Source organism: Chaetura pelagica, unplaced genomic scaffold, assembly GCF_000747805.2.
Source record: "Chaetura pelagica isolate M959 unplaced genomic scaffold, ChaPel_1.0 scaffold10, whole genome shotgun sequence".
Classification (NCBI taxonomy): Eukaryota; Metazoa; Chordata; class Aves; order Apodiformes; family Apodidae; genus Chaetura; species Chaetura pelagica.
In genome coordinates this window covers 8,769,328-8,784,420 of record NW_009952263.1, presented here as the reverse complement: position 1 = coordinate 8,784,420, position 15,093 = coordinate 8,769,328, and the positions used below count along the sequence as shown (strand labels likewise).

The window sequence follows — 15,093 nt, the reverse complement described above, 5'->3', positions numbered from 1 at the left end:
TACATTAGAGACATCATATCTACAAACCATTTAAACTGGAACACACAGCCGTGCCCACATAACAATGTAATACTTTTAACTGTCCTTTACTATCTGCAGCTCTAGAATGTCTTACCTCCCAAATCTGTCCTTTTTGTTGAAGTCTGCACCAGTATTTAGCAGAAGATTTAGGCACTCCAAATTCCTATTAAATTAATTTAATGTTACTTGTGATTGCAAATTTTATTTCCTTAACATCGGCCTCTGCAAATGATGTCAGAACTGCTACACATAGACATCTCATACATTATTTTTAATGACACTGAATTATCATATGAATTTTTTTATGAGTGTATTTTAAAGTGTAAAATATATTTTATGATTCTCAGGAAACTAAACCCAGAAAGAATACAAATTATTTCAATCTTGACATTTTATTGAAATCAAATGGCATGCGTAAAGGCACATAAACATGAACGTAATTCATAGAAATTTCAAATCTTTAAAGCACAAACAATAACACCTGTGAGTCTCATGCTTTTTGCTACCAGGATTCTAGCACAGAGGCAAGTTTTAAATCTGTATTTTTTCAGGCCAAATATAAGTTGCAACATAAACATTTTGCTTTTTAGTGTAATTAATTTTCAGTACATTATGATCATCATAACAAATGTACAATAGTGCTTATAGTTTAAACACTATCTTGGTAGAGGTACAATATTGCTTATAGTGTAAACAGTATCCACATAACTTTCCTAAACTGGACATGAATGAGGAAATGTGTCACAAATCATGTGTTTTTATATGAAAAGACAGCAACTGAACCTTAATCATTTGCAACGAGGATGTATCTGTCATTGAAACAGAAAATGAAAATATCAATATCATGGAGTTCTTGTGTCCCACAAAGTGTATCATGAAATTTATTACCCAATTCTTCCAGTCAATTTTGAGTAGCTGCTATAGAAAACCAAACCTACAACACAATAACAATAATCAATATGGATCACAACTTAAGTGATGAGCAAGTAGTTCTGACTACTTCATCCACCTAAACTCTGGAATTTAATTAAGCCTTCTGTTAGATCAGTCTTTTGTTTATGGATATGGTGGAAAACATATTTTCCAAAGTTCTTGTTCTCCACCTCATGTCATACAGTGATCTTAGCATGTGGTAAATTCCAGAAATACCATAATCCATGGGAATTTAAAAGAAGATTCAGTTCATCCCCAAGCATAAACCTAAGGTACTGCTGATTATGCTTGGACACTGTACTCCCAACAATTACTTATTGAGCTGAATATTTAAAATATTTTTACTGCTTGCAGATAGAATCCATATATAAAAGCTATTTTCATGTTTACACAAATCCTAAGGGGAGAGGGCAGGAAAAGCACCGTGAGGAAATAATTAAAAAGAACACGAATGATCAGCAATTGAAAAAAGAACACTAAATACAAAAACATGAATGCTTTTTTACATACCCTCCAGCTGCAGCTGCATGAAGACAAGTCCTGCCAAAGTCATCTGGTGTGTCAATGTCAAAACCTACAAATCAAGTCTTTTGTAAAACCATTGTGTAACACAACCTTTCACAAAACTGCTCTTAGCTACTCTTAAGTTTGCTTAGCAAGCATTTCTCTTCACAGCTATTTGCAAAAAAGCACTTAAGCTCTGAGAATGTAGTACTTCATTTGAAACACATCCTTGCTATTTGGAGTAGTTTAAAAAACAGGTGTTCAAGTATAACTGAAAGGGTAAAAGACTGGCACTGAGGCAAGAGGCTGTATTTTTACCTATCCAATTTGTCTGCTAGTATTTTCAGCAAAATTTTGTATAGAATATAAAATACTTGAAAGTAATAGGAAAATATGCTAGAATTTATCAGTGTTATACAGATACATATACATATTTTAACAAAGAGGGGGATGTCAGCATTGCTAAATTCAGAAGACACTTAGGTTTGATCCTTGAGTTGAGCTCTTTGTCTCAGAGAAGTAACTTTGTTAAGCTGGAGTGAAGGCTGTGAACAGCCCTTTAGAGAACACTGGTTTTCTCCTCACAAAACTACAGAACTTCAAATCTGAGATCACAAACTTCAGTTGTGCAATTCCATTTAACCAGCTACTTTGACATGAACATTACTATTTAAATCAGGTTTCAAAGGTACATTTTTGGTTTGAGAAAACTATGATATTCTCCTAAGAGTCTTGCTTTTGTATAACAAAACTTACGCATTCATTCATTAAATCTCCAGCTTTGGTACTTTTGTCTAGGAATGCAATTTTTTTCCCCTTTTAAAATAATTATTCAACAACAATGAATAGTGAAAAACACAGGATGTGTTACTCAAGAATACTACTATTCACGACTGTTTTCCTATTTCATATTCCCCCCCTACAGGTTTTGTATGTGCCACTATGTTTTCTTCCCATTTCTACAGGCAATAACACAGCACACGATCTAAGGTAATTTACCAATCTGATTCAAAAAGTAGTCTTTGATGCCTTCCCACATCCCTAAATTGCTTTTCTAACACCACTAACTACTTGAACATCATTCAGTACTGGGACAAAGCAGACTGCTGATTTTTTTTTTAAGGTTTGCATATGAATATTAATGAATTTTAAAATAAGAGATTCTTAATTCACATAAATGAGATTCTTCCTCCCAAAACCTAAAGGGCATACAGTCTGCAGATACCAATCCTAACAGCAAGAACTAATGTACTAATACGCTGTTGGCAGTATCTTGTCTTTCCAGTCTGAAGGCTGAACACAGTTTTCAAGTTCTTATTTGCTCCAGGCTGAATTTACATCCAAGTTCGGACAACTCATGTAAAAGTCACAGAAGCCACTTGCAAGTCTTCTCCAGGGATTCCTTTGTCATACTGAATTTCCAGTAAGGACTCTGTCAGCACAGCATTGTGTGCTGAAAGGAGCCAGAATGTTCCTCATTTTGAATGCATCCAATTGAAATAGAATCAACTATAGGACAGTTCCTTTCTGGAGTGAATTGTTGCAATGCAGGCTTGTCCAGTGAAACAAAAAGCCTTACCAGTGGAAGTTCTAGTTATACTCCTTTAGTTCTTCTCCCAGGCCTCCCTAGTGAACAATATAAAGCTGGGGAAGCAACTTCTTACTCTTCCTTTTCCCCCCATCCTTTGTCCCTCACTTCTTTATTCAAAAAACAGGAAGTGCCTTCAGATTAATGCAGAACTGTTTAGTTTCTTCTGTTCCAGAAGCTTTCATATTCCTTCAGACAAATCTACTTTCTCAGAATTGCAATGGTTCAAAGAGCTCAGAATTCACACTAGAGCAGCCTCCAGACAACAAGGGAAGTAATAATCTTACAACCCTCTGCAACTTCAGGGAAGAATCAAACAATGAGAGCAAAGCACAGTTCAGGTTGCATTTAATTAACAATAAAGCACCACAATGCAACAGTTTCTTAATGCAGCAGCCCACAGTCATCAGAGCTATTAGATGCCCACTTACAGAATAGAAATAGACCAATCTGTACTAAAGGTAAAGATTTCATGGAAGGGAAATGGAGGATGCTCCATTAAGTCACTTAAAAGAACATTAGACTTTCTCCTTGGTCTAAAACATACATCCCATCATTATCGTCTAAAACAGTCATCCCACCTTAACACAAACTCAAAACACACAAACACAACACTTTAAAGCTTACAGACTCATTATTACAACTTGGATGATGGTTTTTTTTGAAAAAAATTCTTCTCTAAAGGTTTGCATTCACTTTAACTGCAGACTGCCCATTAAGAAAACAAACACTGGCCTTGGGCTACTATTAAACTATAAAGATTTTTATGTATTATTAAATTAAGACTTAATTGAAAGCTATTATATGGATTAAAAAACAAGGCACAAAGCAGCCACAAGATTTAAAAAAAATATCCTACCTGATGAGAGAAGCTTTCTGCAGCAGTCTGAAAATCCACTTAATGCTGCCAAATGGAGAGGAAACATCCCATGTATACCCCGCCTAAGATACACCATAATCAGGTATCACAGTTTCATTACAATTAAAATAAAACAAACATGTTTGTGCACCGAACTGCATGTGCAAGGTGGATTCAGCACCTAATTAGAACACTGAGCCTTATGAAAACTTCATATACTAAACACTTTCTTACAAGCTATCAGTATGCATTACATCAAGGGCAACAGCCTATTAGAATTTTCAGAGCTTTTACTTCAAATATGTTAAGAGGAAAACCTATTCCTCGTTCTTTTTGTATAAAACGCAAGGTACTAAGTAGCTATGTAAAAGTACAGTACAGGATGATACACAAAGTATTTCCTATTTCAAGTTAAAGACAACATAAAAAAAATCATACTACTCTTGTTAATCTAACAAATACATTCCTAAATTATCTCAGCTTCCATTCTTACCAGCGAAGTTACCTACTTTGCAGTGTCAGCACCACTCGTAATCAGTGTGTTGATTAATAGCTCATGGCCATATCTAGCTGCTATGTGCAAAGGAGTATTTCCATTCTTATCTTCACAGTCTATTTCAGCTCCTATAATAAAAAATAATTACTAAGAATATATATACATAGGCACATAAGATATATTTTTAGTGGCATTTAGTATTATTAATAGTAAGCAAAACAGAGAAGCATTTTATTAGGTAACCATATGGGAAAAACTGACTGCAACCAGGTTATGGAAGAGAAATTAGTATTTTCCTGCATTCTGAAAAAAACAATTATTCAATGTAATTTATTAAATTTTATAAGCAGATTTACCAGATTCCACCACTAACTGAATTACTACTGGACACTGGATATTTTAAAAAAATTCAGTACATTGTTATTAATTCAAGAGGAGGAAAATATTTATAATACTGGAAAACTGATGACAAAACTACTCCCTCCCCGTTTTTACCATTTTGAATGATGGTTTGAGATCTTGAAAATCTACCATGGATTGCTGTCATGTGCAAAGGTGTTTTCCCATCTTTACTCTGGAAAAAATACACAACAAAAAACACAGTGTTTATGTATGGGCAGTTACAGTAATCCGACAAAAAAAAAAAAAAAAAAAAGGACATTCTTTTACTTTCTTCAGTAGTCCCTCTTTGAAATTGTTTCTGTGCACTTCTGCAAGACAAAGGCTGACAATGACAAGTGAACACGACATGGCAAGCTTTTCAGAAGAGCTGCTCTTAACCACTCTTCCAGCTAGAAGTGACAAGTCAGTGATGCCCACTCACTCAGTGTCATGCCTTTAGGATAATAATTCTCAAGAGGCTGGTGACAGTACACAACTTCAGCAAGAAGCCTATGTCCAACTCTTCCCCCACCCAAGTCTAAAACAAAACAATGCTTCTTTAACTTGTTTCTTGAATGAAAATAGCTGTATTTACTATAAAGTTTTACACATTATATTAGAAGACAACATATTTAAAAGCTCATGTGTTCCATGGAAATTTCTGTAAAGTGCTATGTGTAAGCAATTTTTCATAAACCACAAGTAATCCTACTATTCAACCACAATTGGTACTATACATTTGACACACATATCAAATGTGCAAACAGTCATTCACCCAGCAGAGATACCCTTCAAGTAGGCCAACAGTAATGCATAAGCAAATTTCAATTTATGACAGCAAAATTTCAAAGTAGTTTTTGCTGTTATTATTACTTTAGGATGATTTTTTCTCCTGTATTTTATCGCAGATAAAACGAAAACTTAACTGAAGAAAAGTGTTCCCAGAAATGCACACATAAAATTGCAAACATGACACTCAGAAAAAATAAAAGCACTCTTATATCCACCTGCATACCACATCTTTAAATTTCAAACATTGTCTTTGAAGGGCCTAAAATCTTCATGAAATACAAAGTTAAGGCCAAAGATGGTAGGGGGAACATACAATATGAACACAGGTATTGAAATATCACAAATTGCTGTCACATGCAAAAGTGTATTCTAGTCTTTAATCTTCCTTCGGAACCAAATGGCGAAGCTTCTATGGATGTGTTACCGAAAATCTGCTGAAAACCCTTTTAGAGACAGAGCTCAATGTGGAATTTTTAGTTGTGGCACTGCAGAGAACAGCATACACTGCCTAGAACAATAAAATTATGGGAAACATTGTCTGCTCAGACCTAGACTGAAAGAAATAAAATGCTTTATGACAGTCAAGTTAGATTTCTTTGACTGTAAATAATCCAAAATGCACATCCACATATCCATAGCAGACACAAAGAAAGACAGAAAATGGGATTGAAACCCACTTGATTAATTGGACTATCAATTTTACTTCTGTCACTGGAGGCCTGAAGAAAAGGCCAAAGAAATACATCATAAGTGATGACTTCCCCAAGCAATCTCTGTGCTCTGGTTTTCTTACAGAGAGATTTTTCTTCTAATGTCTACTTTTAATCTTTCTTCCCACATTTTAGTTCTAGTCTCTTCATCCAACTGTTAATATTCTCTGTGTCCAATTATTTTCCTCCTCTAAAACAACTCTGCATAACTGGCAGCTCCTTCCCTCACTTTTTCCCTTCTTTAAGCTGAGGAATCAAGTAATTTAAAGAGAAATGATAATGTAATGTAAAATAAACATTGTTGGAGTGAGTGACCAAAAGCTGTTTTGATAACTAATGTTCTAAACTTCAAAAGGGGAAACTTTGAGAAAGTAAGGAAATAAATTGTGAAGTAACAAGAACTTAAGGACTCAGATAAATAAATCTGCAATCTCACTGGCTCCAATATATAAAATTTGTATCTCAAAGTACAGCTAGTGAAGAGTAAGAAAATGGAGCAGAAAAAAAGTAGATCCAAGCCTCACCAAGCACATGAATAAAGGACCTTATAAAGACATAGGAATAACTTAACATGACAATATTAGAAGCTAAGGAGCATGATGGTCAAGTGAGAACAGTCACAAGACTACCCAAGAGGGTAAGTTTAGACTGGACATTAGGAAAAATTTCTTCACAGAGAGAGTGGTTAGACACTGGAATAGGCTGCCCAGGGAGGTGGTTGAGTCACCATCCCTGGATGTGTTTAAGGGTCGTTTGGATGTGGTGTTGGTAGATATGGTTTAGGGTTTAGGGGAGAACTTTGTAGAGTAGGGATGAAGGTTGGACTCGGTGATCCTAAGGGTCTTTTCCAACCTGAATAGTTCTACGATTCTAAGACCACTTGAGTAAGACCTTGCAAAGGACAGGAAATAAGTTACAAAAAAATATTCCAGCTGTAAATGAAAAAAACATAGTACAATCAAGAATGGATTTCTAGATTAACTCTGCTCACATTTACTTTAAAATGCACTTAGTGCAGATTTCTAAGACAATGTATTTGATTATCCATAGCGCCTCTCTCTAATCTAAAAGCCTCAGGTTCCTTTGCTACATAGCAATAGCTTAACATACAATTTGTCTATCAACCTATAAACATAGAACAGATATAAAGTTAAATGAAGGTGATAATTTCCATGTTGAAACTGAACTGTAAGTAGGAACGTATTCAGAACTAGCTCCATAGACACTGTCTCTAGGGAGTGATATACAGGATCAGAATCAGAAGGCAGAGAGTTCTTTAAGCAATGAAACAGCAAAGTTCTACTTACTGAGATAGGTACTTTTTCCTGTGATGCCAACAGGTTGGACTGCATAAGGAAGGAAGTATCTTCAAAACTTTTGCTTCAATTTCTTTCTGCCTTTGGAGTCATCTATCTTAATATTAATTTAACTACAGCTATCTGATTTTACAAGATCAGATAGAATCAGATCATGTGATAATACAGCTATGGACTAATTATAACTTTTGTTGTTTTCACTGAAACTCAATGAAGCATGGTAACCAGAAAGAAATCACCCAAATTTCATTTATCACTAAGAGAAAACGCATCCACAAAATACTTAGGATACAAAGTTTCCTAAGAACAGTAATTGTTTTTAGACAGAAAGAATTAACAGACAGCACAAGATGTTCTATCAAGTGATTACTCAGATATTAACTGCAGTCACACTACTGAGCTTGACTGAGGCTCAGGGGAATTGGGGGTCTATCACGTCCCAGCATTCCTCCAAGTGAGGTCTCTCCTTAGCAACAATTTCTATGTTCTAGAATCACCAATGGAAGCAAAACAATCTTTCTATTTAGGTCACTGAATTTTCAAGCAGCAAGGAGGCCCATAAAACAATTAATACTGTCCCATTACATACTCATTTCAACATGTTCCTTCATGCATGGAAAACCTGATTAGTGAGGAAAGTGCTGCAATAATGAGCAACACTTAATAAGATTCACTGTTCTACAATACTAAAAACAAGACACGGACAAGGTTACAAAAACAAGCAGGAAATTATTTTCTCTGCCTACAGAGGTGATAAAAACTGTATCTCTCCTGTTCCAGTATCTTCTGCTACATGGTCTCTTCTTCACAGGAGGCCAGCACCCACAGATATGTACAAGCACTTACACCACCTGCCATCAAGAATAGAAGGGTTTTCCCTTTTTCTCTCCTTACTAGGTCACACGCAGCAGAAAGTGCTCTAATAGTGCTGCCTAGTCTGCGCCTAGATTACTAGCTACACCCATTTCTGTTACCTCAGAAAACACAGGAACAGTTGCACATGGGAGTGAACTACTGAATCAGATTACCCAATACATTTAATAATGATGAAAAATAAATCTTACAGCAATTATAAAAACTACTTTGAAATTTAGCCTCAGTGTTTGGAAACTGAATAGGCTTGGATTCAATAACCACTTGATAAGAATGCTCTAAAAGCATCCCATTTTAACTCTACAAATTATTCTTAGCCACACAAATTCTGATTCAATTTCCTTTTGCTATTTTTAGGGATTGTTCATCTGATTAAATCCAAGATTTATCTATATAGGTCTTTTCATTGAAGCAGAAGTCAAATTGGAAACTATTTTCTTTTGCCTCAGTTTTCGTACTTTTCAACAGTAAAAGTGGTTTTCATACAAAGTAAGGCCATTCACACTTTCAGGCACAAATTCGCAGGCCAAATTCAGTCATACTGGTATAAATCCACAGAAATGCCATTAACAGAATTACAACGGAGACACATATTGGTGTGGAAACGGGGTAAATAATTGCTTGAAATTGCTATATACCCCTACTTGCTTAATTTTACACTCAACAGTTTTGATATTTCCTAAATCAAGACATTTTAATTACAGCCAACCTATAGCTAAAGCTAGCTACTAACCTTTTCCCCCATAAAGACATTTTCTTCTGAAGCAGGATAACTTCAGTAGCCAAACCTTTAATAAGCTCTTAGATTTCAGCTGAAATTCTTAGCTCTCTGATATGCTTCAGGCTGCATTTCCCAGCCTAATCACTGTCATGTTTCAGAAAAAAAGATTCTGTCATCTCAGAGTATGGTTAAGAGAAAACCTGGGCCCGACAAAACTAAATATAAGGAATTTTTTTTAATTTTTTTATTTTTTTTATTTTTTTTTTAAGTTACAGAAACTGACAAATCTATGCTTTGGATTACAGAACTTAAAATTGAATGGGAAGGAAGGCTATGATATACCTCTCTGATGTTGCAACGTCTTTTGTCACCTCTGAACAAAAGTTCACTCACATTATAAACTTCAAAGAATTCAGGAACATCACCACTCAGTTTGAAAATACCAGCCATTCTCTGCACAATTTCTAAGGTTACTTAGTGTTGTAACTGACTAAATGTAGCCAGCGTCTACAGCGTATGCTATCCATAAAACAAAGATTCTTATTTTAAGTTCCAACATAAATTATAGTACTCTTCAACCATGTTTAGTTATCCTCATAGAATGTTGGAAGTTTTTCATTTTAATTATTAACCTACAATTAAGGTGTATTTGAAAACAAATAGCCAAAAAAAACCCAACCACTATTACTTGCTGCACTTTGAAATGAAGCCCTACCCACTTCTTTCTTCTGCCTCAGAAATATGCACAAAGTCATATGCAACCCAGCATGTAGGAACACAGTCATTCTTTGTAATATTCATGTTTATTATTATAAATATTAAATGTATTTATTATTTATGTTTCTCTTTTTTTTTTTTTTTTTCTTATTTGTGTAAATAAAATATGTACTCAGCTACTGAGAAATGATGTTCAAGACCGCAGCATGGCAAAACCCTCAGTCAAACCCAGCCTGGGACATTATACAGAGCAGAAAGCTGGCAATAAAAATAAAGGGACCATGACCTGTGTATTTTAGGACAAGTTGGCAAGAAATGCTGTAGCACAGCTCCTTACTTCTCCAGAGCACTTTGCTTATGAATTTTTCCACAACTAGGTAAAAGTACATTTTAATTAAATGAGCCGCATATTTAAATATATGTAAAAGTGAGCAGTAGCACACACCTAAAACTTTTCCACATCAAATAGTTGATTTTTAAATTACTCTCAAATTGTCAGTGGACTGTGGATTTTTAAATAACAATGGATATAACACAGTATTTTAGAATTACCTGAAAAGCAGTGTCTTACATGAAGTGAGCCACAAACCCCATGATTTTTGACAGAAATGTTAGCTCTTTTAGTATTCACCTCTTATCCAAATTGTGCAGAAATTCAAGCATAACCCTATTAAACATATCTTTTAATATATATATCTTTTAAAGAAACAAAAGGATAATTCTCTTCCTACCATGTTGGCAACAGTACAGGCAATTAGATAATTTGCAAGATGAACAGTTGGACTCTTCATTCCACATAACTTTCCCACTTCCCCCAGCCTGAAACCTGTCAGAACACCAGACTCTGCCACTGAGTATTTCTGAACGGTTTTCATTACTAAATAAAATGAAAGTAATACCAAATAGGAGGTCTCACAGCTCTCTGTCACATCTCAGGATCTTATTCTACACACTTGAAAATAATAAAAGATTTAGGCTATAGTTTGCTATTATGCTTATGTGGATTAAGAAATTCTACCTACACTAAGACTACAATCTAAGGAACATTCTGCAGCCAAAGACTTGTGACCAAGTAGAGATGTAAAATGTATCTGCTCACAAATTTTCACTGTAATAATTAAAAAGACAGCTGACTTTCTCAATCTACCTACCTTTCTGTTTGTAAATACACCCTTCACAGCTCTCCTTATGATTGGATTTTTCATTAATGCTGCTCATTTACAAGAAAAACGTGTCCTTTTGCACTTTTCTATATGATTTACTCTTACTTGTACAAATAGACTAGGGAAGACAAGTTAGGTAGAATTCTGACATTTAAATACAAACAAGACCAAAAAGACAGTATTTATCTTATTTTGGAGGGCTGTTTACTACATTCTATTCAGGTTTTCAGACTCAAATGAAGTTCTTTGAAGCAACATACTAGCTCATTTTTTCTTAGAGTACATTTCACAGAAGTACACCAATCAATCACTGGGCACTTCTAAACATCATTGTGACAGCGATTTTAAAAAATTAGGTCCGATAAAGACATATTGGATCTTTAAGAGAGAATGGAGGGCTTTGGATTCACCTACCTTCCTATTTACATCTGCTCCGTTACAGACCAAAAGCTCTAAACACAATGCTCCATGTGTTGATGCAGCAGCAAAGTGCAAAGGTGTAAAACCCTTCTCATTCATTTGATTTACATTAGCACCGCAGTCTATGAGTTCGTTCACTACAACATCTTGCCCATTGTAGCAAGCTACATGGAGAGGGGTATTTCCATAGGCATTTGGTTCGTTCATCTGGCAGAGAAAAAAACAAAACAACAAAAAGCCACAAGAAAAATTAGTAGGCAAAAACCTGTATTACTGCAGCATTGAATTATGACAAAAAAAATCACACGTTGTGAGACAACTTCTTCATTACACTTGAAAACCAGAAAATAAAAGCAAGTTCGGGATATAGTGATTGAGAAGTGTGTGTGAGGGAAGAGTATGATTGCTTTACAAGTGAGCCAACCTCCTTCAATTGTCTTCACACCAGTTTCCTGTATGCAGTGTGCAACTTGACAGAACAGACATACGGAAAAAGTATCAACAGTGGCAATTTGCACAGACACTACAGACCAAGTACAGCACAGACCTCTATCATTTTTCAACAGCATTTGTGGGTTTCCGTTAAAAGCAGAGGTCAGAGGGACAGAGTTTCTCAAAAATAACTTTTAGGCATTTATATTTAAAACTCCTAGATGCAGTGTGTATGTCTTCAGTGTTGTTAAGAACCTGTATGTTCCTAGCATAACAGGAATTTTAGTTAAGAACTACTTCTAAAATGCCATCTGACACTTTGTTAATGAATACAAGAGGTGCTACTGTTCAGGTATCGAAGTTAGGAAAAACAATCAATCTCTAAACCAAACAAGAGACTAACCTATAGATTTCCACTTTGTGAAGGAGGCTTACAGAAGCAAAATTTTTGGCGTGCATGACATGAAACAGAATTCTGATCTACTTCTCAAGATAGAACTTTGGCAGCATTCTCCAGCTTCGTAATATTAAAACATGATGCACAGATTTCTTACACAGGTTCACAGTTGGTTGTTAACACACTTTCTAAATGCAGGTATTGTGCAGCCTTTTAATTTATTTTGCATTTCAATATTAATATGACCTTCCTTACTGCAGTACTGAAGTTCCTCACAATTCTTAGTATTTCCCAAAACCTATTTGCTGTAAGTCAAATTTTTTACAAATTGTTTTTACAAATAACAGGAGCAAGTTTAATTTCCTGTAGTTCAAAAAGGATTGTGTGGCAAAGCTAGGAACGGAATTCCTATTTCCTGAATTCCAGTCCAATGAACTAAGAGTAAGAAATACCAAATCAACAAAAAAACCCTACTAAATGCAAATTAATTTCCAAATGATTGTGCAAAATTTGCAAGGCTCTTAAGTTATCCTGGGGAATGAGGTTTTATAACAAAAAAGCATGTGAATGAACGTATTTGGAAATACCATTTTCACAAAGTAACCTGCCTCTAAATAAAGGGAGTGCTACAACACTAGCAAAAGCATTTCAAACAACAAAAAAATACTTATAAATTAGTTTAATTCTTCCTTACATCAACTCCAAGATCTAGAAGATATTTGACTACACTGATCATCCCACTAGATGCTGCAGCATGTAAGGGTGTATATGATTTCTTGTCTTTGCATGTCACTTCAGCTCCATGGGCCACGAGTATTTTCACAACTTCAATATGACCTAAAAGAATAAAGACAAAAAGAATGAAGCTGCATTTTATATTAGTGAGCATAAATTTACAAACTTAATAATTGTACAATCATAACATGAACAAGACATAATTCATTTGGACTTAATTTGGAAAACAAATAATTATTCTTGTATTCTAATTGTAACATGAACTATAAAAGCAATGTAAAACATTCATCTCCAGAAGAGAGTATTTCCACATAGCCCCTCCAGTAATCATAGTACTTATACTGCAAAAATAATCTTGTATATTAAAAAAAATAATTACCTCTTCTGCATACACAGAAGGATTTTTTAGGGAAGATTTGACAACTTGAGAGGTAAAATAACTTTTTAATTATTAAATATTTACTGCAAATTTCTGTTAACAACTTGAGTGAGAATGTGACTGTCAGTCTTCCACCTTCACCTCAACTGCAAACATACCAGTTCTGGTTTTTAAGACTTTGAACATAAACTTTAAATAAATTACACAAGCATGGTATTTTTAAATAATAATAAAAAATATGTATGTATCCCCAAAATTGAAATTCCTTTACTTGCAAAGCCTTTAAAATGCTGACACAAATCATACAGGATTTAGCAAAGCTCTGCTTTCAAAACTGACTCAGGCCTTTGAGGAACTGGAGCCTTTTGAAAGCATCACCTATTCTCTAAGTCACTGGGAGTACAGTAAGAGTCAAGGGGGATCTTGGGGAAGAGATGACCTGGTGCAGGCTCCAGGGAAGGGAAGGCAGGGAGCCCACCCTGAAGTATGAGGCAGTTGCTCTCACTGCCAGCTATGTGGCTGGGCCAGGGGCCCCAACTTGACACTGCTGCTGTGGAAGGTTACCCAGCTTTCCCCCCCTCTCCACGCCCACTTGCTTGTGTGCACTTGGGACACTGCACACACTAAGAGAAGAACTATGAAAATGAGGTAACCAAAAAACCTGTCATTCTTGCTCAGCTCTTCAATTTAACTGCCAAACAAGTCACTCACTAAAACCACACAGATAATCATAACAAAGTGTCCGAACAAAGGAGCACCATTCAGTTAAGTAGACCACAACCGAGTTAATGCTTTCCCTTTGTAACTCACTCAGAGAGACAGATGAGAGATTCTTTGTTTTACCTTTCAAGTGACACACTTTAACCTTGGTTAAAAGAGTGGTGAGGGGCAAATATAAAACTTATGCTTACCCGGTCAGACATGTAAGTTAAAAGTATTGAAACCAGCCTTCGGTTTAAGGTCTTCACTTTTTGAATTACTAAGAGAATTTGCAAAAGTTGGAGTAGGAATTGTCTACCCAAAGGAATCCAGACAAAGCTGTTTTGATAAACATTTAGGCACCATCATACCTTGCACACCCAACAATATACAGAATGATCCTTCCCCCAGCTATACTGATCAGAAACAGAGTTTACCCGTGCAATGTGAAATGCTGCAATATTTCACTTCTAAATTACTTCAGTATTGTATGAAAGGAGAAAAGAAGAGAAATATAAACATCATACTCATCTTCTGACCCAAATATAACAGAGATAAGAATGAAAACAAGCCCTAAATGAGAGACAGAAGTACAGAAGATACTGAAAGCAGTGAAAGGAATAGAGACAACGAACAGAAAAGTGGAAGAAAAACTTTGAAGAGAAGAAAAAAAACCCCAAAAACTCCCTGACCTGCATTGAAAACGCAAGCAGCAATCAGTGGAAGACACTCAAATGGAAGGGCAAGGCATTTGCAGCGGGAAGCGCTGAGGAGATATCCCGATACACTAACGAGGGCGATGCTCACACGCAGGAATAGAAGCCCATTTTAGCCTCAGCTTTGTGGCTGGACGGCAATGGAGTCAGGTGGAACGCAGGAAGGAAGGGAAACAATGGATATAACCCTAGAAAGTTATTTATAGTAGACTGACGAAAACCCTAACGTAGTTGTTTCCCC

The 15,093-nt window shown here is 35.6% G+C and overlaps 1 protein-coding gene across 3 annotated transcripts in view; it reads right to left on the bottom strand.

Annotated features, from left to right (window-relative positions):
- ANKRD28 (ankyrin repeat domain 28) overlaps window positions 1-15,093 on the bottom strand; it is an 81,127-nt gene that overhangs the window by 29,457 nt on the left and 36,577 nt on the right. For 2 of the 3 annotated variants that reach the window (XM_010007538.1, XM_010007539.1), the window contains exons 7-13: window positions 13,018-13,160; window positions 11,489-11,701; window positions 4,897-4,975; window positions 4,415-4,529; window positions 3,906-3,988; window positions 1,465-1,528; window positions 116-184 (exon numbers count right to left, since the gene is read on the bottom strand). In XM_010007538.1, the coding sequence (XP_010005840.1) occupies window positions 116-184; window positions 1,465-1,528; window positions 3,906-3,988; window positions 4,415-4,529; window positions 4,897-4,975; window positions 11,489-11,701; window positions 13,018-13,160 (766 nt within the window). Of the gene's footprint in view, window positions 1-115; window positions 185-1,464; window positions 1,529-2,101; window positions 2,125-2,440; window positions 2,444-3,871; window positions 3,989-4,414; window positions 4,530-4,896; window positions 4,976-11,488; window positions 11,702-13,017; window positions 13,161-15,093 lie in introns of all 3 variants that reach the window. The other variant, XM_010007540.1, reaches the window with a different exon arrangement.